This window comes from Cucurbita pepo, chromosome LG12 (genome assembly GCF_002806865.2).
Source record: "Cucurbita pepo subsp. pepo cultivar mu-cu-16 chromosome LG12, ASM280686v2, whole genome shotgun sequence".
Lineage (NCBI taxonomy): Eukaryota > Viridiplantae > Streptophyta > Magnoliopsida > Cucurbitales > Cucurbitaceae > Cucurbita > Cucurbita pepo.
In genome coordinates this window covers 7,516,049-7,542,373 of record NC_036649.1, presented here as the reverse complement: position 1 = coordinate 7,542,373, position 26,325 = coordinate 7,516,049, and the positions used below count along the sequence as shown (strand labels likewise).

The 26,325-nt window shown below is 36.7% G+C and overlaps 6 protein-coding genes and 1 non-coding gene across 7 annotated transcripts; 3 read left to right on the top strand and 4 right to left on the bottom strand.

Moving 5' to 3' along the window:
* Positions 1-171: 171 nt before the first annotated feature.
* On the bottom strand, positions 172-4,370 carry LOC111806864 (glutamine synthetase nodule isozyme-like). Its single transcript, XM_023692369.1, has 13 exons — positions 4,214-4,370; positions 4,088-4,127; positions 3,266-3,369; positions 3,011-3,059; positions 2,799-2,905; positions 1,746-1,833; positions 1,495-1,623; positions 1,318-1,392; positions 1,183-1,236; positions 1,032-1,069; positions 692-851; positions 549-609; positions 172-456 (listed from the first exon to the last, which is right to left on the bottom strand). Exons 1-13 carry the CDS (start codon positions 4,285-4,287, stop codon positions 365-367), a joined length of 1,071 nt encoding a protein of 356 aa, XP_023548137.1. The 5' UTR covers positions 4,288-4,370; the 3' UTR covers positions 172-364.
* Positions 4,371-6,668: 2,298 nt separating this feature from the next.
* Positions 6,669-9,854, bottom strand: LOC111806861 (endoglucanase 5). The gene is made up of 7 exons (XM_023692366.1): positions 9,654-9,854; positions 9,162-9,575; positions 8,452-8,538; positions 8,089-8,377; positions 7,506-8,012; positions 7,354-7,425; positions 6,669-7,267 (listed from the first exon to the last, which is right to left on the bottom strand). The coding sequence occupies exons 1-7, from the start codon at positions 9,852-9,854 to the stop codon at positions 6,978-6,980; spliced, it is 1,860 nt and encodes a 619-aa protein (XP_023548134.1). The 3' UTR covers positions 6,669-6,977.
* A 1,671-nt stretch (positions 9,855-11,525) lies between these two features.
* Positions 11,526-11,598, bottom strand: TRNAA-AGC. Its single transcript has one exon. It is a non-coding gene; the product is annotated as a tRNA-Ala (tRNA).
* Positions 11,599-11,690: 92 nt separating this feature from the next.
* LOC111806862 (photosystem II stability/assembly factor HCF136, chloroplastic-like) lies at positions 11,691-16,549 on the top strand. The gene is made up of 9 exons (XM_023692367.1): positions 11,691-12,070; positions 12,621-12,856; positions 13,329-13,459; positions 13,694-13,826; positions 14,002-14,124; positions 14,585-14,659; positions 14,904-15,019; positions 15,764-15,848; positions 16,195-16,549. Exons 1-8 carry the CDS (start codon positions 11,767-11,769, stop codon positions 15,828-15,830), a joined length of 1,185 nt encoding a protein of 394 aa, XP_023548135.1. The 5' UTR covers positions 11,691-11,766; the 3' UTR covers positions 15,831-15,848; positions 16,195-16,549.
* A 1,574-nt stretch (positions 16,550-18,123) lies between these two features.
* LOC111806863 lies at positions 18,124-21,465 on the top strand. The gene is made up of 3 exons (XM_023692368.1): positions 18,124-18,506; positions 18,796-18,923; positions 20,621-21,465. The coding sequence occupies exons 1-3, from the start codon at positions 18,291-18,293 to the stop codon at positions 21,366-21,368; spliced, it is 1,092 nt and encodes a 363-aa protein (XP_023548136.1). The 5' UTR covers positions 18,124-18,290; the 3' UTR covers positions 21,369-21,465.
* Positions 21,466-22,034: 569 nt separating this feature from the next.
* On the bottom strand, positions 22,035-23,406 carry LOC111806865 (60S ribosomal protein L44). The gene is made up of 4 exons (XM_023692370.1): positions 23,348-23,406; positions 22,575-22,754; positions 22,397-22,471; positions 22,035-22,254 (listed from the first exon to the last, which is right to left on the bottom strand). The coding sequence occupies exons 1-4, from the start codon at positions 23,348-23,350 to the stop codon at positions 22,195-22,197; spliced, it is 318 nt and encodes a 105-aa protein (XP_023548138.1). The 5' UTR covers positions 23,351-23,406; the 3' UTR covers positions 22,035-22,194.
* Positions 23,407-24,754: 1,348 nt separating this feature from the next.
* On the top strand, positions 24,755-25,777 carry LOC111807611. Its single transcript, XM_023693408.1, has 2 exons — positions 24,755-25,084; positions 25,171-25,777. Exons 1-2 carry the CDS (start codon positions 24,764-24,766, stop codon positions 25,720-25,722), a joined length of 873 nt encoding a protein of 290 aa, XP_023549176.1. The 5' UTR covers positions 24,755-24,763; the 3' UTR covers positions 25,723-25,777.
* The last annotated feature ends 548 nt before the right edge of the window (positions 25,778-26,325 follow it).

Sequence of the window (26,325 nt, the reverse complement as noted above, 5' to 3'; positions counted from 1 at the left end):
TTCGATTGACTATGGAGAAGACTAAATTGTTTCAAGTACCGACAGAATCAGAAGCGCTCCTTATTTCAAAAGAAGGGAAGACGGATTATTCACATTTCATTTTATATTATTCCTAAGTTTTTATTTCTCAAACTTATGATTATATATATATCTTAATAATGATTGAAAAAGTGAAGCCTTAAAAGAAAATAAATTATTTGATAATAGGGTATATTCGAGTTTGCTAGTTCAAAAGCAATACCCGGACACACAATCACAATGCACATAAAACAAATAGATATTTAGCCACCAATCAACTGATATTAAAAGGCATCAAACGGAGAGACAAACTGCAGCCACAACGCCGTCGTCCGATTCAGTCTGTTTAGGGCTTCCACAGAATGGTTGTTTCGGCGATCATGGAAGTCACCACGTAAGGATCCATGTTTGAAGCTGGCCTTCGATCCTCGAAGTAGCCTGTACATTAACATTTGTTGAAAAACAAAGAAACTATAAGACCTTTTGATCGTTTGAGAAAGGAAATTGGTGTGTTTCAGAATAACACTTGCCTTTGCCGGCCTTTTCAGTGTCTCGCCCAACACGGACTGAGGCTCCTCTGTTTGCAACTCCCTGGGATTTTTCATTATTATGAGCTTATGAATACAACACAACAGTGTGCCATGACTAAAAAAGGGGCTGGACAACATAATACCCAAGAGAAGTTGTTGATATCAGCAGTCTCGTGGCGGCCTGTCAACCTCCGCTCGTTGCCTTCTCCATAGGCAGCAATGTGCTCTTTATGGCGCAAACTCAGCTTTTCGATGGCCTTCTTGATCACTTCAATACCACCGTCGTCTCTCATTGATTTGGTGCTGAGGCCGACCAAGACAACAAGGGTTTTTTTAGATGATATACTTATTAGATATAAGTACTCTCCACAATGCTATGATATTGCCCACTTTGAGTATGCTCAAAGCATACTCAAACTCAAAGCATACTCAAACTCAAATTATTACAGACAGATCAAACGACAAGACAGAAGAAAACAAAACCTGTAGTTGGCGTGAGCACCAGCGCCATTCCAGTCACCCTGGTTGATAATAATCAAACAATGTATTAACCCAAATGATTCGATGTGTAAGCAGCACGCAGGGACAGGGCCAAAACAGAAGAAGTTGTCTACTAATTGAATTTAACACAAACCTGAACTGGCTTTGGGTCGAAGGTGAGAACGACTCCTGCCATTTCTGTGATCCTCTGTTTCACCATAAACCATCGTTATTAGAAAAGAGATGTCACAAAACAAGTTGGTATTTTAATATTCAAGTTAGATCATACCTCGAGGATGTATCGAGCGATCCATATCTGATCACCAGAAGCAATACCAACGGTAGGACCGACTTGGAATTCCCACTGTCCACACAATAAAGAACAAACAAAAAACATGGGAATCATTTTAAAGAAAAAAACTGGGGAATTATGTGTTGGGTTATATGATTTATGTTGGAAACGCACCTGTCCGGGCATGACTTCTCCATTGATTCCACTAATGTTGATTCCGGCATAAAGGCAGGCCTTATAGTGAGCATCCACGATGTCTCGGCCGAAGGCCTTGTCTGCTCCTGTCCCACAGTAGTAAGGACCCTGCATACCACCGATTAATTAGATAAATACTTTCTTAGAAAGTTGAGAATCAAATACTTCAATCATCATATAGACCCAGACTATTTTCTATGATGACGATGAACAAACAGCATATAGGATACCTGTGGGCCTGGGAAGCCACCGACAGGCCAACCAAGGGGCCAGCGTGTATCCTTTTGGAGGAGAGTGTATTCCTGCTCAATTCCGAACCTGTGTTGTCACCATCAAAATACATCCAAGACATGAATTTTACAGAATTGATGAAAATCATAAATTAGACCCATATCACATTCATTGAAAAATACTATTTAGAATCAGACATAGCAAAAAGAAAATATCATGAGAAAAGGAACGGACAAGAGACCTCAGATCAATGGGAAAATATCATGTGCAAGAGTATTACTACACCCTACGTTCATGCTAATTGTTTTTTTCTTTTATAAAGTACCAAAGAAGTTTAATGTAGAAATAAATTAATAGGACCTATCTATGATAGTATAGTAAATTTCTCCGTGCTGAAATGTGATAAATTAGGTTGATGGGTGCGAAAGCACGCATGGTGAAGCGCCTAAGATATAGCTTTTGCTGACATATGGACCATTGTTTTTTTGTACGCAAAATTGCGGATTGCTACCTACTACAATCATTAAACCATCGAATTCTATAGTGGCAGGGAGGAGTTCCAGCCAAAAGCAGACGGTGGACATAACTTTAATGAATAGTCCAATACAACATTTATCACATCCTCTTGACAAATGGCAATTCTATATATGAACAACCAACCCCACTCACGAGAAAAGACATTTTCCAAGTTCCAACCCCACGGGGAATGGAGAGGTATTCATGAATGTCTTTAAGAAAAGAAAATTAAGAAAAGTAGTCACGGGATACGAATTATTTTAGCTTCTGCTTAAAGTTTTTGGAAAATCGTGATGGGATCTTTGTTACCATGTTCACTTGGAAAATACCATTCACTAATTTGTGATAGTTTATATTAAATATGGGTCTCATTCCAAAATAGAACATATATATATATAAAGAATGTGCAACATGTATTTAAGAAAATGAGTGATCAGAATAATTTTAGTATTTTTAATCTCATTTTTATATAAGTAAACGTGGTACGGAAGATTTTACTTAGCACTAATAATACTAATACTAAGATGTCACATTACCAAGGTTCCTCGGCAACAACGTCCGGCTCGCTAAAAATCTTGGCGGCGTTGAATCTCGTGTTGGTGGGAATCGGCTCGCCAGCTGACGTATAGGCATCACACATCACCTAATAACGAAAAGACGAAATTACCCCTCAACCCGCTTTTAAAATACCAAAAAGTATTTAACAATTTACCAACAATGAGCGGGAAAAAGCGGTCGATCACTATACCAAGATGTCGTTCCCTCTTCTGAAAGGATCCTTGAAAACCGCCTGAGGTCTGTTAACAGTCAAACAAAACTGACGCCGTTAAATGTGGAAATTTCAGATAAGAACAAAAAGAAAAAGATACTACGCTAATCGAGTGGAATATTCCAATATAATTTTGGATACTCTCGATCAGGATCGTTGATCACGATCCTGACGGAGTGAACAATTGCATGATGGTCACGTGTATATGATAATGAGGTGGGGCGTTGTACATACTGTAAGATGACTTCACTGTTGTCTCCGGTGGCTTGATTCGTACTGGAACCGTCGTAGTTCCACTTGGGGAGTTTCGCCGGATCGGTCACGGGTCCCGGAAGAGTCTGAAAGTAATTTTAAAATAAATTTTTAAAACCATTCAGAAACCGAAGAAATGATCTGTACGGACATTTTCGAACGAGTCGATTGTGCATCAAAATTTGTACGGAAAAGCTTTAAAAAAGAGTGACCTATTTCGAACTCAAATCAAACGTCGAAATGTGAAGAAAATATCCGTAATGAACTGGAAATCTTTCGCGAATAAATGCTAAAGAAAATGTCACCAGAAAACTATCCAAACGTACAGCTGATTTCAAATTCCAAGGAAAAAAATAGAGAAACGTTCGAAAACTGAAGAAATGATGTGTGCTGTAATTTCTCAAACGAATTGATACAGCAAGAACAATCTCTCGAAAAGAACTCTCAAAATATGATCGATTCAAGGAAAAATTCGAAGAAAGATAATAATCGAGAGAAACATTTGAAATCTGCACCGATTATTTTCAAACGATTTGAAACAGGCAGAAACCAAGCACGATCGGAGAGAGAAACATTCGAAATCTGAAGAAAATGATCTCCACCAACAATTTTCCAAACGAGTTGAAACGTCAAAAAAAAAATCTCTCCAGAAAAACTTCAAAAAAAAAAAAAAAAAAAAAAAAAAAAAAAAAAAAAAAAAAAAAAAAAAAAAAAAAAAANAGAAAACAGAGGCCAACACGATAATCATCGCCAAAAACAGAATCTGATCCAAAGTCGGAAAATGCAACAAGAATCAGCGCGTACCCTAGCTTTGCTTCTCAAATCGAGTCCCGATCCTCCGATCCTGCAAGAAGAAAAACAAAAATAAAGAAAACCGGCAATAATCACAATAAAAAAAGAGATAAAGCGATTGAGAGATAGAATACTCACCATACGTATTCGGCAATGATCTTCTCGGTGGTGTCCGTGAGGTTAAGATTGATGAGATCGGAGAGGAGAGACATGGCGACGGTGGCAGAGGAAGAAAAAACTAAATAGAGAGAGTGGGAGATTGTGAGAAGAAGGATAGCAGAAATGAAGGATTAAATAGGCGAATGAACCTTCTCAAATCTTAAATTAACAAATTTAATCCACCAATTATTTATTTAAATTAACAAATCTTTAATTTATTTTAAATAAATCTATTAAATACAAAAATTCTAAAAAAAATGTATAAATAATTTTAAAAATTAGATAATTAAATAGATATAAAATTAAATGCAATTTTTTATTTTTTATTTGATATATCTTAATCGATATCAATATTTAAATTTTTTTATTGAATTTATCATGATTAATTTTGATATAATTATAAATTATATTTCCGAAATATCAACAATTTCTTTAAGGGTATTCATAATATCAATTCAATCGATCACTGGCCCACGCAAAATTATAGTAATGTTATCAAAATTAGAATGATTTTATTTAAATTTATTACAAAATTTTATCGAAAATTTTATTTATACTAAATTAGAATTTAAAAAATGAAATAGTACAATATCAAAATATTGAGAGTATTTTTATTGGAAACAGAACCTAAAAATAAAAATAATAATTATTTAATTATTATTATTATTATTATTATTATTATTATTATTATTATTTTAAATGTCTATAGATAGAGGCGTTGTTAGATTAGCTCTTTGGGAGAGCGAGATTTTGGGCGCTCTTTGGCCCAACGACGAGGGCGCTTTTTAGTTCGTGAATTGGAAATTGGGAGAGATTTATGGTGTGAAAAATTTTGGAGTTGCATTCATCCAACTAACCCTTCGGTTCGTCTCAAAAAAATTACTTAACCCAACCCAACTCGACTCAGGTACATCTCTATGTCCCACTCCATTTCTAAACTTGGGTTGGTACCAAAAAAATTACTTAATCCAACTCAACCCGACTCACACGTACATCTCTACGTCCCACCCCATCTTTTGTGGATCTGTTTTTTAGGGTACCTTAAAAAAGAAGGAATATTTTCTCTCCCAACCCAATTCAACCCATACAGGCTCCTACTATAGACCCCACCCCACTCTGTCTCCACTGGATATGTTCTCGAGAGTACCATAAAAAAAGAGCATCGAGGGTACCCTAAAAAACAAGGAACATTTTCTCTCCCAACCCAATTCGACCCATATATGTTCTCGAGAGTACCCTAAAAAAAGAGCATCGAGGGTACCCTAAAAACACAAGGAACATTTTCTCTCCCAACCCAATTCGACCCATATACACTCCTACTACAGACCCCACCTTGTCTCCACCGGATATGTTCTTGAGAGTACCCTAAAAAACATAACATTCCTCTCCAAAACCCTTTGCCATTTTGGATTAAGAATATATGAATGTAAAAGCGTCTCTCTTAAGTCTCTCTATAAGAACTTTCAAAGTGTAGACTTAAGAGTGCTCTCGGTTAGATTGTTGCTATTTTTTTAAATATTATATTATAAATTTTTATAAAATATTATTGAATTTAGTAGGATGTTTATTTTTTAAAATATAATTTATGTTATAAAATATAATTGAAGGGAGAGGAAGGGCTATTATTGTAAAATGCTAAAAATGTATGGATTAATGAATAATAATAAGGTTCCAAAATGTTTAACTAAATTTACTTTATTCCACCACGTTGATTTAAGTTTTGTTTTTTTCTGTAAAATTAAAAAAAAAAAAAAAAAAAAAAAAAAAAAAAAAAAAAAAAAAAAAAANAAAAAAAGACAAAAAAAAGAGTAATTTCAATGCGGACAGCTCACACGTAACAACTATCCATAATTAAATTTCGTGATGAAAATTATGTTAAAACCATTAATAAATATGACCATGTATAGAAAAAAAAATGTCCATCAAAGGCAACTTTTACCATATATTTCCATTTAATCTTATATTATTTTTTAAATAAAAGGTTTAAATTCATGCGAGGTTTCTACACCCTTACCATAAATGTTTCGTGTCTCTTGAAATGTTTTGTTCGCTCTCAGATGTTTTAAAACCTATCTACTAGAATGAGATTTCCAAACTTTTATGAGGAATGTTTAGTTCCCCTCTAAAACCGACGTGGGATCTCACAGTCCACCCCATTTGGGGGTCTAGCGTCCTTGTTAACACACTAGTCGATGTCTAGCTTTGATATCATTTATAACAATTCAAGCCTATCGCTAGCTGGCTTTATAGCCGGTTAAGTATTGTCATCCGCCTCAAAGTTTTAAGAAAAATCAAAATCTTTAAAAATTCTCAAATTCCATTGGAAATTATGATAATATTAATTTTGTCCTGACTTTGGACATTTTGAGCATAAGTTTTCATATGATAAGTGGAGACAATGTTCCTTACTTATAAACCAATAATCTTCCTCCTGGTTAACCAATATGGGATTACTCCTTTCAATAATCCTCAACCAGTTTCGAGGTCATATGACATAGAATTGAAACCGAGAATATTACAAGACTACCCGTTCATCCTAGCCAAAACACTTCTCCTTAAATCAACCCACACTATACCAAATCAAAAGCATCAAATCTTTACATTACAAGAAAATCTCTACATAGGAAATCTTCTCACTTTCTCACTAAAAAAACAAATTCATTTAAAAACACATCGTTACGATGAAGAACTTGTTTTAGTTGATTTTTTTTAAAGCCAATTTGGAAGGAAAATTCAGCGTTCGTTAATGGTAGCTAGAAACAGTGACCTTAGCCTGAGGACCTTCCTGGATGTAGATGAAGACACACTCAGAGCCAGGCTGAAGCAATCTCAGCCATGGCGGAAGCTCGTAAATCCCTTTTTGTTGTGTCGGAGACAGTCCCCAAATAGGGCCTGAGAGATTTTCGAGGCGCAGTTTTAGATCGGAGATTGGCTTTCCTGATGTGTTCTTGATCTTCACTTGGTGCCTGTAATAGCTCTCCTTGCTCACCATCCATGTGCTTGTTATTGTGTGGATGAACTCAACTGGAGCCCCTGCAATGAATCACAAGATCTTATTGAAGAACACGAAGAACACGAAGAACAATATTAAACTTGTTAATCCGTCTTTTTTTGCTCACCTACTGGAACAGGGGCATTTGCGTTGGGCGATTTCTCTTCAGGTTTAACCGGCGGTGGATTTCCCCGGGATCCTGTTTCGAAGGACGAAAATGAAATCAGCCAAGAAATTCACACAAACGAAACCCTAAAATCAAATCCTAATCTGAATTACCAGGAATACGGTAGCCATTAACAGAGCTCTGCAATTTGGAGAACAGGCCAAGCAGAGGAGCACAAGCGGTGAGAGTAGGCTCTGTTTGTTCATACTCAGATCGATCGTCATCGAATCTATCGTTCTTGTCCGGACCACCGACGAGAGCGCCGTGAAGAACATTAGGGTTTCCTTGAGGGCGATGGTACCAGAAATCGAAGCCTTGAACGCAGCCGATTGGAGAGGGATCGGAGAAAATCGAAGCGATTGAAGAGCCTCTGTGGTGGAGTTTTTGGGGAAATTTCGATCCGTAGCCGATTAAATAGCTGATGGAGTTAGGGTTTTTGCCGAGGATGTAATCGGCCTGCGATTGCGCGAAGTTGAGGAGTTCTTTAGGCTCGAAGACGCCGTCGGGACAAGTGAGCTTAGCGTTGGCGTCGGAGAGGTAGACGGAGTAGACCGCCATGAGGAATGCAGCGGCGGAGGCGTATTGCATATTGTTCCATTCCCGGACGTACATCAACCCACCTGCGTAATTTTCCGGCGAGAATTAGCTACTAAAACAGAACAAGTTTTTTTTTCCGACGATCGGACATTGGCTTACCGGGAGTTTTATTGATATTGAATCCATCGTTCTTTTGAAGACAAGCGCAAGCGAAATAGTCGGCTTTCGCCTGATATTGCTTCAACGTCGACTCATAAGCGGCGGCGCGTCCCTCCAACAACACCTTGGTTAGAAGAACCTGAACGCCGGCGTATTTGTTATCCCAAGAGAATTCCTTCATTGCCCATCCAGTTCCACCGAACGACACCGCTTTATCTACCGTGTATTTCAAGTAATATTCATCTCCGGTGGCTCTGAACAACCACGCCGCCGCCCACAGCAGTTCATCCTTCAATTTTGTAAATAAAACGTATGAGGAATTGAAAAACCAGAGGAAAGAGGAATTCAAATTTCATTTCTTACCCAATATCCAGATGAACTGTAGAAGTCTGCAGCACATGGGATCGAATCGTCGTATAATCCTCTAAACGTGTCTGCAAATGTGAAAAGCTGCAAGCAAACGGAGAGATCATGAATTTACAAGTAATGAATATTATCTTTGTTGTCACCGAAAAATTAAAAGCAAAGTTATAAAAGGGTCGAGTCCTAACATGATATCAGAGTCATGTCAATAGAATTTCAAGTGCTCAACAAAAAAGTTATGAACTTCGAAGGTGCAGTAAAAGATGATTCAAATGTCAAACAAATGATGCACTTTGTTTGAGGGTTTTAGAGAAAGGGTCGAGTCTCGATTAAGGGCTGTTCGAGAGCTCCAAAGAAGGAGGCCTCGAGGGATGAAATTGTGAGCTTCAAAAGTGTAATCAAATGTGACTCAAATGTCGAACAAATGGTATACTTTGTTCGAGGGCTCTAGAAAAAAGTCGAGCCTCGATTAAGAGGAGGTTGTTCAAGAGCTTCAAAGAAAGAGGTCTCAAGGAGAGGTTCGATAGTTTACTATGTTCGAGGGGATGATTGTTGAGTATTATCGAGAGGAATAGTCTCACGTTCGCTAATTAAGAGAAAAATCACGAGTTTTTAAGTAATGAACACTATCTCCATTAACATCACGTCTTTTGGGAAAACCAAATGACTAGTGATGAAAATTTAACGATCAAAGTAGACAATGATCGAACCTCTTTAGCATGAACCAGCAAGAGATCCGAATAGGAAGAGTTGTAAGTTTTGAAAGCAATGGAAGCGGCGGCCAAGGCGGCGGCGGTTTCACCGGCGAGGTCGGAGCCAGGATGGGACTCATCGAGCTTGTAAGCTGTTCGGGGAGTGGACATATCCTCGGGGCGCTGCCAGCAGAAGTGATCGGAGGCGCCATCGCCGACCTGTGCCCAAAGCACGTTGCGCTCAGGGTGCGCCTTGATCAAGTAATCAGTGCCCCATTTAATGGCCTTCAAAGCTTTGTCCATATGGTTCAGATCTGTAATTTCCTTCTTGAAATCAATGGCTCCCCATGAAAGTATTGTCGTCACGAACGCCATTGGCAGCCCGAACTTCACATTGTCTCCGGCGTCGTAGTACCCTCCCACTAAATTCACCTGTTAATATAAAGTTAATTTCCATATTTAGAAGATAATTAATTTAAATAAAAACCAATTTTTGGCCGGAAAACTTACTCCTTGTGCAAGACCATCCTTAAGACCAGAATCCCCCCGCCACTTAACACGGCGGTCCGCCGGAAGTTTACCGGACCTTTGCGCTTCCAAATACAAGAAACTCAAATCCACAGCATCGCCGTAGTTGAACTCACCGGCGGTGGCGGCGGCTTCAAAACAGAGCACGGCGGCGACCAAAGCCAATAAGTAACCACGTGGCATCATTTTAAGACACTCGGCTTGATCGTCTGAGTTTCAATTTGTTATTTTTGCAGATTTCAAATTTTCATTTGCCTTTTATAACAAACAGAAATTGGAATTTATTTATTTAATTATTTATTTAGTGGTAGCCTTCACGTTGTTGAAGAAGAAGAAGAAGAAGAAGAAGAAGAAGGGATGCTTTACGACACTGTCGGATCAAGGCCCTCACGTCGTTTCTTTGGAATTGGACTTAGTGGGGCGCAAATATGAAGTGTCGTTTCGGTCATTTTTTAATTGCGGTCTGCCATTTCATCTGGACCGTCCATTGCGCCAAGATTGTTTTGATGGAGTTTCCATCGTTGACTGTGATCTGACTTTTGGAAGCAATATTAATTTATTTATTGGGAATTTGGAATAAAATCCAAAGGCGTGTGTATATATTTATTTATTTATATTTTTTTCCCTTTTGGTTCTTTGGATATGGAATGTTAGGCGGCTTATGTGTCATTTGATTGGGTGACAGGAGAAGACCGTGTGATTTATTAAAAAAAAAATTAATTAAAATAATATTTTAAGTTCTTATCTAACCAACCAAAATTAAGTACGTGTACTTCCTCAAATAATAATAATAATGAAAAGAAAAAATATCTGTTTTTTTAAATTTGACAAAGATTTAATCATATTAATTCAATGTATATAATTTAACCCATGTTAAGAAAAAGAAAAAAAAACTCAAATATGTCATAAATGTAAAATTTTCAATTAACATATATATGTATTGTAACGACCCAGATACACTGCTAGCAGATATTGTCTTCTTTGGGATGTCTACCCCCTTCAACTATCCTCTGATACCAAAGAGGACAATATCTGCTAGCGGTAGATCTGGGGCGTTACAAATGGTATCAGAGCCAGACACCGAACAATGTGCCAGCCTTCTCGCTGTTTCCCGAAGGGAGTAGACACGAGGCGGTGTGCCAGTAAGGACATTGAGCCCCAAAGGGGGGGTGGATTTGGAGGCGGTTCTACGTCGATTGGAGGAAGAAAAGAGTGTCAGCGAGGACGCTGGGCCCCGAAGGGAGATGGATTGTGATGTCCCACATTGGTTGGGGAGGAGAACAAACCACCATTTATAAGGGTGTGGAAACCTTCTACTAGTAGACGCGTTTTAAAACCAGCCTTGAGGGGAAGCCTCCAAGGGAGAGCTCAAAGAGGACAATATCGGATGGATTTGGGTCGTTACATGGATATATTAAGGTCAATCACCTTCTAGAAAGAAGGATTTTATTTTTTAAAAAATATATAAAATATTTTATATTGTTATGATCATTATTTTTTTAGCCAATATTAATTTAAACCTGTGGAGATTAAATAGTCTAATTTAAAATTTAAAATTTCATAATTAAGTCAATTATAAGTAATTTGTAACTATTTTTTATTTAATTTCATTTAAAATAAAGCTGAAAATCTCCTTGTTTTTGTTATATTAACCACTTTACTTTCTTATATATAAATAAGTCTTCGATAGCTATTTTTAATTAGGAGGAAAAAACTAATTTTTACCTTTAAATTTGACCATTTTTTTATGTAAATCTTATCAAAATTCACTCACTATTTTTTTAAATATAATTTCACATGTAAAACCAGCGAAACACTTTTTTCACAAACAATTTGGAGAAAAATAAAATGATTTGGAGATGCGGGGTATCGATCCCCGTACCTCTCGCATGCTAAGCGAGCGCTCTACCATCTGAGCTACATCCCCATATGTTCTGTGCTTTCTTATTTTATAAATTTAGTTCTTTAAAAATGATCTATTTGCGTTTCAAGACGCTTCAAAATCACCCGCGAAGCCGTTGAGAGAAATTGTTTTGGATAACGTGAGAGATAAGAGGTCGGCCAACTCTTCTCTGCTCCTTTCCTTTTCTCTACAATGGCGACTCTGCAACAACTCCTCAAACCTTCATGGTCCTCCTCTCTCTTTGCTTCCTCCTCTCCACGCCATTCCCTCTCTTCAACCACTCCCAAAGCCTCTCTTCAGAATTCTTCCGTCAATCGCCGCCAGTTTGTTGCTGAGACGGCGGCCACGGTCTCTCTGTCGCTTTCTCCGTTTATTGCCCCCGTACCACCGGCGAAGTCTGAAGAATCTCTATCGGAGTGGGAGAGACTTTACCTTCCTATAGATCCTGGTGTTGTCCTTCTCGACATTGCTTTTGTGCCCGATGATTTGGACCGTGGTTAGTTTCGATTGCTTTGGTTTTCTTTTTCCTGATTGTTCATTGATTAAGAAATGCACGAGAATTTTGTATTTGTTTTTCTTTTTCTCCGATTTTTTCGAGTCGCAATTTGGGAGCTCACTGCTCATTGTAATTAATTGTTGGAAACATCTGGAGTTTATGAGCATTTGTACATTGAACAGTTATTAGAACGTTTAATTGTCTGTTGTATTGTCGTCTCTTAGGACTTGAACTCTATTATAGTTAAGTTAAGCTGGTCTTGTGAAGCTTTCCAATTATTTTTATATCAGTTTCTTCATCAAGAATTTTTTTGGGGGTAGCGAGTTGGGGATTTGGTGACTACTTGAATTTGTGGAAAGAAATTTCTGATGTTCATTTTTTGTTCATATGTTCTTATCTACATTTCTGATGTTCATTTTTTGTTCATATGTTCTTATCTACATTGTTGGGGATTACGGATTTTGTAAAGGCTCCTGACTGTTGTAATTTGTAATTTCTCGTTCGCCAATAATATGCCATGAAATCATTTGACACTTACAGACCAATGCAGGCTTCCTTTTGGGGACTAGGCAAACCATTTTAGAGACGAAAGATGGTGGAAGAACATGGGCTCCACGTTCAATACCCTCGGCTGAAGAAGAAGACTTTAACTACCGGTTTAATGCTATTAGCTTCAAAGGAAAGGAAGGATGGATTGTTGGCAAGCCTGCAATTCTGTTGTACACTTCGGATGCAGGAGAAAGTTGGGAAAGGATACCTCTTAGCGCTCAGCTTCCTGGAGATATGGTAAATTACTATTTCATTATGACCATGCTTGAATTTTAGTTTGTTCTATTTTTAGACTTTCCTCAAATGCTTGGTCGGTTGAATGATACGCTTTAGCCTTTTCTTTAGCAATTGTAGTTATAATGCTCATTTCATGTCGCTAAGTAAGTTAAGACAATAGGAGAAGGAACCTATTATTCACAACAATAAAAAAATGAGTTGTTGGAGAGGGGAACGAAACATTCCTTATAAGGGTGTGGAAACCTCTCCATAACCGACGTGTTTTAAAACCTTTAGGGGAAGCCTAGAAGGAAAAACCCAGGACAATATTTGCTAGCTGTAGGCTTGAGCTGTGACATGTGCTCGTTACAGATTAAGATGGAAATTTTGATTGTTTTAAGTATATCTATAGGTATAAATTAATCTGTTCGTTTCTGCCAGAAAGTGCTTATATTAAACTCTAAAGTGGGTAATTCTACTATAAAACCTTCAGGTCTACATTAAAGCAACTGGAGACAAAAGTGCAGAGATGGTTACTGATGAAGGTGCAATTTATGTTACATCAAACAAGGGTTATAACTGGAAGGCTGCAGTTCAGGAGACTGTTTCTGCCACTCTTAATAGGTGAGTTTCGGCAGGAGAGAATTTTCTATTCTATTAGTGTTTAAGACAAAAGCCTCGTTTAGAATTTAACCTTGAAATCATCATGGAATAATTCATAGGCTGATAACTGATAAGATTTTACTGGCTGCTTGTGACAGGGAATCATTTGGGCCACAGTTCACTAGTTTAGCTCATTAAAAGGAAAAATTCAATCCCTATTATGGAATGCTAATATGGTTTCTTTACCTTTTTCAGAACCGTTTCTAGTGGTATAAGTGGTGCAAGCTATTACACTGGAACCTTTAACACTGTCAATCGCTCTCCTGATGGGCGTTATGTAGCTGTTTCAAGTCGTGGTAACTTCTATCTCACCTGGGAGCCTGGGCAGGTTTAACTTCTGTATTTCTTTTACTCTTTGTCTCTCTACTTCTAAGTGTATTGCTTTCAACTGGTTGTGAAGGCAGTTTGCTCCTGCTAAATAAACTGTTGAGTGATGAGTTTCTTGTGGGGCTTAATCGCCATATTTGTACGACTTAAAAACTTGGTTTTGTTTGCAATGCCAGCCATTCTGGCAGCCACATAATAGAGCTATTGCAAGGAGGATTCAGAATATGGGGTGGAGAGCTGATGGTGGTCTTTGGCTTCTTGTTCGTGGAGGAGGACTTTTTCTTAGTAAAGGGACAGGGGTAAGTAAAGTTGAGGACCGTTTATTTGCGTTTCTAGTCCAGCCACCCTAATGGAAAATATGAAGAATGGTTTAGAGTTGCAATGTGGTTTGATTTTAACCTTTAGGAAGAATCTTTTCCTTTTTCTCCTACTAGTTACTCAAGCATTGAATATTTTATATGAGGTTAGAGCTTTAGGCTTTTGGTTGCATAATAACTCAATAGTGGAATCCTATAAACACGATGCTTTTTAGATATGCTTTTATTAGAAACTTTTCTTGGATGAAAACATAGTGATTGAACAGCACTAATTTTTCTTCATATTCATGATTTTCTTGAAAATAGAGTGACAAGTAAGTTCTAGACTGTCATTGTATAGGATATATCTACACTGTTACTTCCCAGAATTTCAGCTAGACCTCTCAGCCAACTCATGTTATATATTATCTGCTTGTTGAAGTCAATATGTTTAATATAACAGATCAGTGAGGAGTTTGAAGAAGTTCCAGTTCAAAGCCGAGGTTTTGGCATATTAGATGTTGGTTTTCGTTCACAGGTATTCTTTTAAGATCATTGACATGCCTATACTTTTGTGCGTCTGCATTCATACTCGAAGACTTCTGCTAATATTGTGATTAAGATAGAAATATGAAATTTCTTTGTTGTAAATTGCTAAAATTGACCTTCTTGGAGGCTGAACTTAATGAATTTCGTTGATTTGCATAAACAATTACATAAGGGAAGGGCCAGACAGAAGCCTCAATATGATTATCTAGTTTTTGATTACACGTGCTGTACAGGAAGAGGCTTGGGCAGCTGGAGGAAGTGGAGTACTTCTGAAAACTACAAATGGTGGCAGGACATGGACCCGTGATAAAGCAGCTGACAATATTGCAGCCAACCTTTACTCTGTAAAGTGAGTATGATCATACTATAAACTTGAGTTTGTTTTACAATTTTTGAAATTTGAAACTACCTCCTATTCATAGATCATCCCTTTATGAATTCTCTTTCTATGGCTGTCTCTCTCTGATTGATGAATAAAGTGTAAGAAGAAGAACCATTGTAATAGTCTAAGCTCACTGCACGCCCACTGCTAGCAGATATTGTCCGCTTTAGCCCGTTACATATCGCCGTCAACCTCAAGGTTTTAAAACGCGTCTATTAGGTAGATGTTTCCACACTCTTATAAGAAGTGTTTTATTCCCCTCTCCAACCGACGTGGGATCTCACAATCTACCCCTTTGGAGATCCAGCGTTCACAATATCTGCTAGCGGTGGGCTTGGTCTATCAGATCTATACCTTGCTTCTTCTTTAGGGTCTTTCGGGGTGAGTTTGGGATCAATTTTGGGAGGGGAAAAATGTTCTTAACATGTTAAAAGCACTTTTCAGAAACTTTATAGTGCTTAGTACATACTTGAAAACAATATTAATTTTTTTAGAACACTTGAAGTGCTTTCTCACACTTGGCATTAGAATAATATCAAGTTGTGTTGCCAAGAAAAGCCTAACTCTTCCGATCAGGCTGCAAATACAATGCAATTGTACTATAATTTTGCCAAAGAAATTTAGGGCGATGAGTTTAGTAGTGAGCATGAATTCTGTACTTTCGATTTACCTTCACAAATTTTCGATTTTAATCTATTTACATCTCCGCAGGTTTATAAACGATAAGAAAGGATTTGTGCTCGGAAATGACGGGGTGTTACTTCAATATCTTGGTTGAAGCTTGAGATTTTACTCGGTAATTAGTACATATCCCCCTTTTCCTGCTTCTCTTTGAATTTTCTTTATGATAGCCTCTTAGCCACTTGGTGTCACTGTTTAATTCTCCTACTTGGAAAAAGAAGAAAAATTATTGGCCATAATCAATTGAAATTTGGAGCACAGTGTTAAAATGTTCATTGTAGTTGTGATGTGGATCTGTTTGATTATGTTTTCTATTTTCTAATATTTTTGCTTTCATTTTGAAAACACTCCTAAACTTTTGACAACAAAACAGAAAGGTGGGAGTAATATTTATAGGGTTAACTTCAAAACCAAATGATTATCAAACGGTGCCTAAACTTTTCGACATTATTCTTACTCAGGTTACAGAATCAGATTCTATATGATGCTTGCGATCGAAATTTTGTATCACTAAATCATAGCTGCATTCTTGCTTTGGGTGATGGGATGAGGTACTAATGCTACCGAGTTTCGTATCTTTCCTTGTTTTTTGCATTTCTGAAGACGCTTTCATTCGAAAGAGTCAATTTCGTATATAGTTTTCATTCTTGTTAATATTTGTAATTTAAATGTATACTTGTTCATATGCCCATTCAACAATGATGAATTTGGAAGTTGTAGATGTTTTTTGTCTTTGATTTTTATAGAACATTACTGTACATTTCAATTCCCCAATTATAACAATGATATAAATTTAGATTTGGGGATTCCTTTGCATTTGCTCTTTTGATTTCAGCCATCTTTTGTCTTATGTCAATTTAATGCTATTTAATGCGGGATGGAACGGTTAGGATTAGATTTGATTTAGTTATTGAAATTAGATTTGATTCAGTTTTTTTGATCGGTGAGATTTCTCCCAATTCTTGATCTTTCTAGTTTTCTCTCTATTCCTGACGGGAAAGGAAAGAATATCAGGAAAAAATTAAATTTATATTCTTTCTTTTTAGTTCAAATTTGCAACTTCTCCCATCTCTCATGTTCTTACTTCAAGAAATATTGCAATATTACTTTCATCAAAGTTTACCATTTATCTTTAAAGTATATATTTTTTTAGAATTTTATATAGAAATCAAAACTTGAAAGGCTATATCATTTATAGATTATCTCCAAACTTAATTAATAAAGCAGCGGAATCAATAGCTCGGACTGCAACAAGGGCTCGGTGTCATTAATAAAAAATGGCTCGGGGGATGTTACAAATTGGTCTACTACCGAAACGAGACTTCATGAGTTCAAGAACTTGAGAACATAACAAAAGATAGAGGGACTCAACCGTCTTCCAAAAAGGATGCCGCTATGTTGAAGAGACAATTATCGCATCTGCAAACATATCTAGGTGGGATTTATGACGGGATTACCCGATATTCCAACTATTTGTTTAATTGATACAAATTATGACCTGAATCATTTGTTTAATTGATACAAATTATGACTGAATCTCGCAGATATTTCGCTTCCAGCGAATGATGATGTTATAGCTTCAATCCGATTAATTCTTAACAAATTAGTATTTGTAATTTATGAGTGTCGTTCTAGCTCTATACATTCTTGATTAATAATAAGATATATCAATTTTTGGGAAGTATTTTTGAGATGTGGTACCAACCCTAAGAGTATTTTTTACTATTTTAAAAAGTTAAAAAGAAGGTATTAATTAGACTTTTAAAATTTTAAGAGTATTTTAAAAATATTTTAAAATGATTTCCATTTCCATAGAAAATAAGGGTATTTTTTTTTTAAGTTTATGGTATTTTTATCAATTCAATATTTATATTTTAATATAATTATAAAATATTTTTGAATAAAATAATGTTTTTACATTTTTTAAGCATAGCCATTGCTATATATTATAACCTTCACAAATGGCTAATTGACTATTTTAATGGTAAGTTCTCCTAAAATTTGTAATTTGCATTTTTAAAATATTTAAATAATTTAAATACTAAAAATAAATTAATTTTACAAAATTGCCAAATGTGAGGCTTGGATTGCGTTGTCCAATTTAAAACCAACATTGATTTCCAAACATATAAAAAGGGCGCGGGAAAATTTTACGCCATTGTTGAATCGCAATTCTGGTGAACACAACAAAATAATCAGATGAGTCGAAAATCTTTGTTGAATTTGATGGAAGAGTGCAATGTAAGTGCATGAAATTCGTTTGTGATTGGAGATGAACGGAGGAAAATGAGGTTAGTTTCTTTCTCTTTCCCGGAAAATTTGGGGACGACGTTGATCCAGATGAAATCGTCGAGGATTTTGCCACATGTATCTTTAAGAAGATTATAGAATACGTTGAGCGATCTCTCGATTTCCATTTTCTGCCAGTTTTGAAAATTCTTCCATGACGCACGCGATTATTGTTCCTCTTAAATCCTCGTTCTGTTTATTCTAGATCTCATTTTTCACCTCGTTCTGTTTATCGATGGATTTTGGATGGTGAATTTGAGAGGAGCGGATGGAAAAAGGAAGGGGAAGTTACGACGAAAATTGTGATTGCAATCTTCTTCATAGCAACGGTGGTATGAATCGGACGCAAAATAACATGGACATCGATGAACCGAGCTCTACAGATTTGTCGTCGATTTCATTGTTTTCAGGCGTCGGCTACATCGAGCACCCTGTTTCAAAGTACGATACTCTTGCCGGGATTGCCATCAAGTACGGCGTCGAGGTAATTATGCTCTGAGATTGTTTGTTGTTGATTTGTTCGTTTCTTTCGTGTCTTGCTTTGTTGATTAAAGTTGATCTACATCTGACATTGGAGGACGTTGTTCACATATTCTGGATTTAAATGCAGAAAGTAATACCTAAAATAAGTAGAACTTCAAATTTTAAATTGTTTTACAAAAGATTTTTTGCTTCTCATGATTTATCATATCACGATTACCCTCAACTCCGATCACAATCTATCATATATGTTCTATGCGTTTCGTAACAACATAATTATGTATATATATTAGGTCTCGGACATCAAGAGAATGAATGCATTGGTTACAGACCATCAAATGTTTGCTCTCAAATCTCTACAGATTCCAACTCCTGGAAAGTTCCCTTCTCCTCACTTATCCAAGGATCTTGACATTTCCAGGTTTGTTTTCTCTCTGGTTTCATACGTGAATAGTGTAAACTGCTTCATTTTTTGTTATGTACCATTAGTGCCATTCTAATCTGATTTCCGATTTTCGGTAATCGTCCAAGCTTACCACTAGCAAATATTGTCCTTTTAGACTTTTCATTGCAGGCTTCCTTTCAAAGATTTTAAAACTTGTGCTAGGAAGAGGTCTCATACCTTTATAAATAAAAGAATGTTTCGTCTCCAAGATCTCACATTCTCCCTCTCCTACTTGTAAATCTAATCTCTTGATCCCCACTTAAAAGTTGATTCTCCTCCCGCCACTCACTCAGGTTGATCTTTGATTACATTTGTCACTCATTTGTCAATTTGATCCCCACCTAAACTGCTTCATTTTTGTTATGTTTGAGAGTTTCACAATTAGTGTCAATCTAATCTGATTTCCGGTAATCGCCCAAGTCTACTGCTAGTAAATATTGTTCTCTTTAGACTTTTCATTCCAGACTTCCTTTTAAGGTTTTAAAATGTGTGCTAGGGAGAGGTCCCACATCCTTCTAAAGAATGTTTCAGACCATTCTCCAAGATCTCACATTCTCCTTGTTAGGGAGAGGTCCCACATCCTTCTAAAGAATGTTTCAGTCCATTCTCCAAGATCTCACATTCTCCTTGTTAGGGAGAGGTCCCACATCCTTCTAAAGAATGTTTCAGTCCATTCTCCAAGATCTCACATTCTCCTTGTTAGGGAGAGGTCCCACATCCTTCTAAAGAATGTTTCAGTCCATTCTCCAAGATCTCACATTCTCCTTGTTAGGGAGAGGTCCCACATCCTTCTAAAGAATGTTTCAGTCCATTCTCCAAGATCTCACATTCTCCTTGTTAGGGAGAGGTCCCACATCCTTCTAAAGAATGTTTCAGTCCATTCTCCAAGATCTCACATTCTCCTTGTAGTACTGGTAAATGTAATCTCTTGATCCCTACCTAAAAGTTGATTCTCCTCCTACCACTCACTCGGGTTGATCCTTGATTACATTTGTCACTCATTTGTCAATTTGAGCATAGTTTAACTTGATCTCCACCTAAACTGCTTCATTTTTTTATATATCGAGAGTTTCACAATCAGTGTCAATCTAATCTAATTTCCAGTAATCGCCCAAGCCTACCACTACCGCTACCGCTAGCAAATATTTTCCTCTTTAGACTTTTCATTTCAGGCTTCCCTTCAAAATTTTAAAACGTGTACTAGGAAGAGGTCCCACACCCTTATAAACAATGTTTCGTTCCTTTCTCCAAGATCTAACATTCTCCCTCTAGTACTTGTAAATCTAATCACTTGATCCCATCTAAAAGTTGGTTCTCCTCCTGCCACTCACTTAGGTTGATCTTTAATTACATTTGTCACTCATTTGTTAATTTGAGCATAGTTCAACTTGCAACGAGTCGAGAAAAGAGATAATTTGGAGTACCCACCACCAAAATAACTAAAAAAAAGGAAAGAAAAATAACCTGTTACTTCCTTGAAGGCAGTTGAAATCAGAATAGATTGGCAGTGGGATATAAAAAACAAGTATTCCTATATATGTGGAGAATAGCTCACTTATATAATTAAATAGGTTGCATGGTTTTGGTTTGAAGTTAGTTATTTGCTGTGTGGGGGTATTCATATGCATATAATATTCCCCGTAATATCTCTGCTCATGTGTGAGCTTCTACAGGAACAGTAATTGTGAGCGAAATGCAACTCGGTTCATGTCCTTTAATCTGTTGGACTCATTCCAATCACTGAGAATCAAATCCACCAAACTCAAGGCTCCTTCGGAAGCTCATCATGCGAACATTCCAACAACCAGTGAAACCACTGCCTACAGAAAAGGGGAATTCGACCATGGGGGGACTACTACTACTCATCAAAACCGCCATAGAAAATCAAGAAGCTTTGCAAATGGTTTTCATTTTGAAAACGTTGAATTCACCGATATAATTTCCGCTCCGTACGGAGCAATCGACTCGACCAAAGGGAGTGAAAAACTGGTGAGGAGACGCCAGAAATCCATGGCGGACTTCTCCATTGCAGCAGATAGCGTTTTCAATAAGACTTACATCAGCAATGGTGAATGTTTTTCAATGACAACGAAGAACTTGGATGTGAGACTGGATGGGACTTCAAGAATCAATGCTACATCAAATGGGGTTACTGAAGTGAGTAAATTGACACCCATTTCAACAGATAATGTGGGAGGAGGCTCGTTTATAGGTAGTAATGGGATGATGATTGGTGGAAGAAGATCATCAAGCACATGTAATTTGCAGGACACAGAAAAAGGTAACTCTTCCTCATCCATGTGGTCTACATCTTGGAGTTTGAAAACAGATCTTCAAGCACTCTCAACTGCAATGGTCACTAAGTCGATATTTGATGGGTTGCCAAGGTCAACAACTAGGTACAAAGCTTCAATGGATTGATAATCATCCATGTTTACTTACAGATCGATCCAGCGCTTGTGCAGCTCAATCATCTAAGCCTTGTTTATTTGTCATTTCAAGCAAGGATTTTGAACAAAAACCCAGAAATTTTGAGTAATCTATGTGAGGGAAATTCATCATGTACACCTTCATACAATTTGAAGCGTGATTGAACATCAATTTATTTAAAAACATTATTGCCACAATTAGCTCATTTAATAAGGAAGTACAAATTGCCACCTTATTAACCATAGTTCTGTCTTCTTGGTAAAAGTCATTTCTGAGGATGAGACATTTATGTCCGACAGAAAAAGTACTTATCTGCCGTATCAATCTATCGAGAATTGAAAAGATTGGAAAAGAGATGTTCGGTAATTCCATTCTCCTTTTGCTCTCTCAAATTCGGAAGTAATCCCAATAATAATATGAGTCTTATCATCATACTCCTACATGGTGAATCCGCTAGCATGTCCCTCACCAAGAGTTCTCCGGTGACAACAGAGGAACCAACCATACAGCACTAATTTCCTCTTTTTTTTGGTGGTGCTTCCAAACACCCTGTCTACTTCAATATCATCCGTCACTCGTGTCGTGTAGTATAGCAAGGCGCGAGAAAAACTCAAATTCGTTTGACAAGTAAATGAGCATTCACTAGACAGCCAGAGATGTAATGAAAATTAGTTTGACAGCAAAACAAATGATACATTAAACAAGATTCAACGTGTAAAAGTGTACCCAAGTATCAGAGCAACAAAACAAAAAATAAAAAACCCACAATTTAGACTCCCTAGGCAGCAAAACATGGTGAATGACAACGTTAATGCATCTAAAAAAGAGAAGTTCCCTTTCCCTTCTTGTCACCACCAATCTCAAAATGCTTGCATCTCTGCAATAGCAAACAAATATAAGGTATGCATTAATGAAAACCATATTCAAGGACAACTAAAATAAGAGATCTATCCAACCATATAGCTGATTGATATCAACAAGAGACACCAATGAATGAGAAATTTGCTTTGAATACAAACCTTAATGGCATGCTGTGACACATGCTTGCAACCCTGGCATTGCAACCTTAGAACAATCTTCTTCGTAGTTTTGGCCTGGAAGGAAAGTTAAAGCTCTGATGATTATTTATTCAAGGAAAATAAACAACTTCTGGTTTTGGGTTGAACAGATCAATGATCATGGAAAGAGATTTTTCACCTTCTTATGAAAGACGGGCTTGGTCTGTCCTCCATATCCTGATTGTTTACGATCGTAACGACGTTTCCCTTGAGCAGCAAGGCTGTCCTTACCCTTCTTATATTGGGTAACCTTGTGCAAGGTATGCTTTTTGCATTCCTTGCTCTTGCAGTAAGTCTTCTTTGTCTTGGGAACGTTCACCTGTTTAGCAGAAGAGTTGAATATCATTCAGAAAAGAAACAAAGAATTACAAGATCATACATTAGAACAACTCTACATGAAACATAAAATTACTATACAGAAATTATTGTAGAGAAGAACATATTTGGAAACAACGCGCAAAAAATGCTTGAATAGAGAAGACAATTACAAACATATTCTTGAGTGAATTTCATAGTCAATCTACAATGCCATACCTAGTCTATCGAGTCTCCACTTACTAAAACCAAATCTACAGCATTAACAATCCTAAAAACTCAACATAGCTACAAGTAAAACTCACACTGAAAGGAACAGCATAACCTTCTTACAGACAACAACGCCCTTCATAAATGCCAATAAACAACTCTAGAAGGTATTTTCAAACCAAAACAATTCCGATATTGATCAATCCATTATCCTAGAGTACAAAGAATTTTGCGAGGCTTTAGCTTCCATCGTTCGGAATCAAATAGAATATGATTATAAAATGAAGAACAACCTTCAGTCCTTCCGATCACCAGACGAAGGATAGAATCATGAAATGAGTGAGAAAATCCAAACAAACAGCAAAAAAACGGTGGAAGGAAGATTACCATGATGGGCCCTGGACCTCACACTACCTCTATGAACAAACCCTAATCGGCAATCAAACAGAACCATTAAATTCCTCCTCTTTTATACTTGAATAACTATGGACCTTTCAGTCCGATTATGGGCCATATTTCTGATCACTTTAGCCCACGGTCTATTACAAGCCCAAATATTCGGCCCAATTTCTAGTAACTCTAGCCCATTGGTATTTTATTTAAAAAATAATAATAATAAATAAGTTTTTTTTATTATTATTATTTATTAATAAAGAGAAAAATTAGTTTATATCCCTCAAATTTAGGAGTGCAACTATTAATATGATAGAGTAATAATTACATATTTTTATGGGATCTGAGGGCGAGTTTTTGCTGGATCACGATCCTTTATCCCGGCCATTGTAGCACGTCTGTAGCCCAAGACATAAGGGGCATGGCCAGAAATTTAATTTCCCGTCACGATTTTTTTTGTTAATTAGAGAACGAGAATTGAACCTCTAACGTCAAAAGACCGAGTAATCGTCAAATAAAAAAATATTATTAAAAAAGAAAATATTTAATTTAAAAAAAAAAAAAAAAAAAATTGTATTAATTAAAATTAAGGGAGGATGGGTAAGGTTTAGAGTCATGGGATTCACGACGAATCCCAAAACTTGTAGAGCTTTATTTGGAGTCACATCTCCCCTCACGTTCTCTCCACGCGCTTCAACGCTCATCCAAAATACATACTTAAATATCTTATTTCTTTCTATTAATTATTATATTATATTTTCAAACTATTATTTATAATATATACAAAATCAAGAGATTGGATCTTTGAATTTTCGTCACGCACTTCAAATTACGGTATTCGAAGTATTTGATCAAATGTCGTAAATTTGAAATTCAGAAATTTAATAGTTAATTGAACCGTATTTCATATGTTTATTAACAACAAAGAAAATATTATCCGGCTCGTTACGTATCACCATTATGGGTAGCACACCGCCAAGTGTCTAGCTCTAATACCATTTGTAACATTGCTAACAAATATTATCCGTTTTGATCCGTAACGTATTGCTATCAACCCCACTGCTTTAAAACTCGTCTCCAACTGATGTGAGATCTCACAATAATCCTCGTAAGAGGCTAGTGTCCTCGCTGACACACCACTTGGTAACTGGCTTTAATACCCTTTGTAATCGTCCCGTGTTCGAGATATTATTAAATTTAATAAAAAAAAAAGTTTATTATTACCAAAGTTTTTTTTTTTTTTTTTTAAGAATGAAATTTTGATTAAAATTGGAATTCACGTTATTTTATGACATGTCAGCATGTGTGGACCCCACCAAACGCCATGGCTTTTGTACAGCTACGCGCATATATGTTGAAGCGATGGTGGTCTTGAAGGCACTCCCATGCCAAAAACCTTCTCACGCTTCCATGGCAAAATCCCCAAATTCCAAATCTAACCCTCACCCTTTCCTCTGCTGCTTTGGATTTTCCGGCAAGCACCGTCGCTTTAAGCCTCTCAAACCTGCCGCCGCTCACCGGAAAGGTCCCATTTCTTGGATGAGGTTTCACTCCAAGCAGCCGCCGCCGTCGCCGTCGGTTCACTTCAACCTGTCTAATACGGATTCCGACCGCCTCTCCTCAAAATCTATTGCTCCGGCCGCCGCTTTTAACTCAAATGAAGATTTTACCGTCGCGGTGCCGGTGGCGACAAATCGATCCGGCGAGGAGATTGTCACGAGGCCAGAAAATGTATGTGAATTTGCTTGGAAATTTTTTAATGTTAAGTCTAAAATTAAAATTTATTTAATTTTGTATTTTTTTAAATTTTATTTTAGGTAAAAAATGACATTCTCCCCGAAAAAATTATTCGTGAAAGTTGCGAACAGTGGAACTCACCAAAAAAACCTAGCGCTCGAAGTGAATCAAGATTCTCATTAACTCGAAAACTCGAGTCGTTTCGATCAGGTCGGTTCGCTCAACCCGCCTCACCGACAGCGAAAAAGAATCTTAAATCCACGAACCTGCAGTCACCCACCATATCACTCAACCCGCCTCGCATAAACCAGGTCAAGGAACCACTAGCGAGTATGCGGATCGGGTTAAAGCCAAACAACGGTGAGACGAGGCAAAGGTACCAATCGATGGCGGGAATGTCAATTTTGATGATAACGTTGGTGATCATGGTAGTGTGGGGAAGACTATGTGCCATTTTATGCACGGCAGCTTGGATTGTTATGGTCACAAGCTTAAGGTCAATCGTTGAAGATTATGATACACTTCAATTTTTTGAATCGGATTCATATTCCGAAGGGTTTAAAAAGAAATTAGTGGTTTTAAAAGGGTTTCTTTGCAGAAATCAGACTCAGAATCGGTCGAAGAAATTTTAGAGAAATTGACATTTTTTAATCGTTTTTAATTATGCTTGACATGTATTTCGGATTTCCTCCACATTATGATATAAACTTATAATGGTTATGATGTAATGTGAAATATATTCAAATTTAAAATAATTTTAGGCGAAATAAGATGCAATAATTAAAATTATTATTTATTTAAAAAATATATATATATAAATGAAACATTGGGTTAAAAATTAAAATATAATAAAATTTGGGAAATTTTTGGAATTTTTACATTTTTGTTGGGTGGAAGTTTGTTCTGACCTAATTTGACTAGCACGTGTCTTGTAATACAATGCAAGTGAATATAAAAATATTCAATGGGTAAATTTAAAATAAATAAATTAAGTAAATAAAAGAAAATAAATAAATAAATAAAGTTTTCTAGAAGGCTTTTAATTAATTTACCACTTTTTATATGTTTTTTGGTTGGGGAAGTTGAGCTTTCATTCCACATTTCCATTTTTTTTATATATATATTAAAAAAAATGTAACTTATCAAATGATCAAACTGCAACAGGCAACCGGAACAGACACTTGATATGATAAGAAATTACTACAAGGGGAGTAAGATTCGGATTACCTTGTTGA

What these genes read in the sequence shown, in the direction of transcription:
- LOC111806864 (XM_023692369.1), bottom strand. Translation starts at nt 4,287, where the DNA reads ATGTCTCTCCTCTCCGATCTCATCAATCTTAACCTCACGGACACCACC. An exon ending in GAGAAGTCATGCCCGGACAG is followed by an intron (nt 1,393 to 1,494) that starts GTGCGTTTCCAA and finishes TTGTGTGGACAG; the next exon opens with TGGGAATTCCAAGTCGGTCC. An exon ending in TCGACCCAAAGCCAGTTCAG is followed by an intron (nt 1,070 to 1,182) that starts GTTTGTGTTAAA and finishes ATTATCAACCAG; the next exon opens with GGTGACTGGAATGGCGCTGG.
- LOC111806861 (XM_023692366.1), bottom strand. Translation starts at nt 9,854, where the DNA reads ATGCCACGTGGTTACTTATTGGCTTTGGTCGCCGCCGTGCTCTGTTTT. An exon ending in CAATATCAATAAAACTCCCG is followed by an intron (nt 8,013 to 8,088) that starts GTAAGCCAATGT and finishes AAAATTACGCAG; the next exon opens with GTGGGTTGATGTACGTCCGG. An exon ending in TAATGGCTACCGTATTCCTG is followed by an intron (nt 7,426 to 7,505) that starts GTAATTCAGATT and finishes CCTTCGAAACAG; the next exon opens with GATCCCGGGGAAATCCACCG.
- LOC111806862 (XM_023692367.1), top strand. Translation starts at nt 11,767, where the DNA reads ATGGCGACTCTGCAACAACTCCTCAAACCTTCATGGTCCTCCTCTCTC. An exon ending in CTCAGCTTCCTGGAGATATG is followed by an intron (nt 12,857 to 13,328) that starts GTAAATTACTAT and finishes TAAAACCTTCAG; the next exon opens with GTCTACATTAAAGCAACTGG. An exon ending in GTTTCTGCCACTCTTAATAG is followed by an intron (nt 13,460 to 13,693) that starts GTGAGTTTCGGC and finishes TACCTTTTTCAG; the next exon opens with AACCGTTTCTAGTGGTATAA.
- LOC111806863 (XM_023692368.1), top strand. Translation starts at nt 18,291, where the DNA reads ATGGAAAAAGGAAGGGGAAGTTACGACGAAAATTGTGATTGCAATCTT. An exon ending in CCATCAAGTACGGCGTCGAG is followed by an intron (nt 18,507 to 18,795) that starts GTAATTATGCTC and finishes TATATATATTAG; the next exon opens with GTCTCGGACATCAAGAGAAT. An exon ending in AAGGATCTTGACATTTCCAG is followed by an intron (nt 18,924 to 20,620) that starts GTTTGTTTTCTC and finishes GAGCTTCTACAG; the next exon opens with GAACAGTAATTGTGAGCGAA.
- LOC111806865 (XM_023692370.1), bottom strand. An exon ending in AGCCCGTCTTTCATAAGAAG is followed by an intron (nt 22,472 to 22,574) that starts GTGAAAAATCTC and finishes CTTTCCTTCCAG; the next exon opens with GCCAAAACTACGAAGAAGAT. An exon ending in TGTCACAGCATGCCATTAAG is followed by an intron (nt 22,255 to 22,396) that starts GTTTGTATTCAA and finishes TTGCTATTGCAG; the next exon opens with AGATGCAAGCATTTTGAGAT.
- LOC111807611 (XM_023693408.1), top strand. Translation starts at nt 24,764, where the DNA reads ATGGCAAAATCCCCAAATTCCAAATCTAACCCTCACCCTTTCCTCTGC. An exon ending in TTGTCACGAGGCCAGAAAAT is followed by an intron (nt 25,085 to 25,170) that starts GTATGTGAATTT and finishes ATTTTATTTTAG; the next exon opens with GTAAAAAATGACATTCTCCC.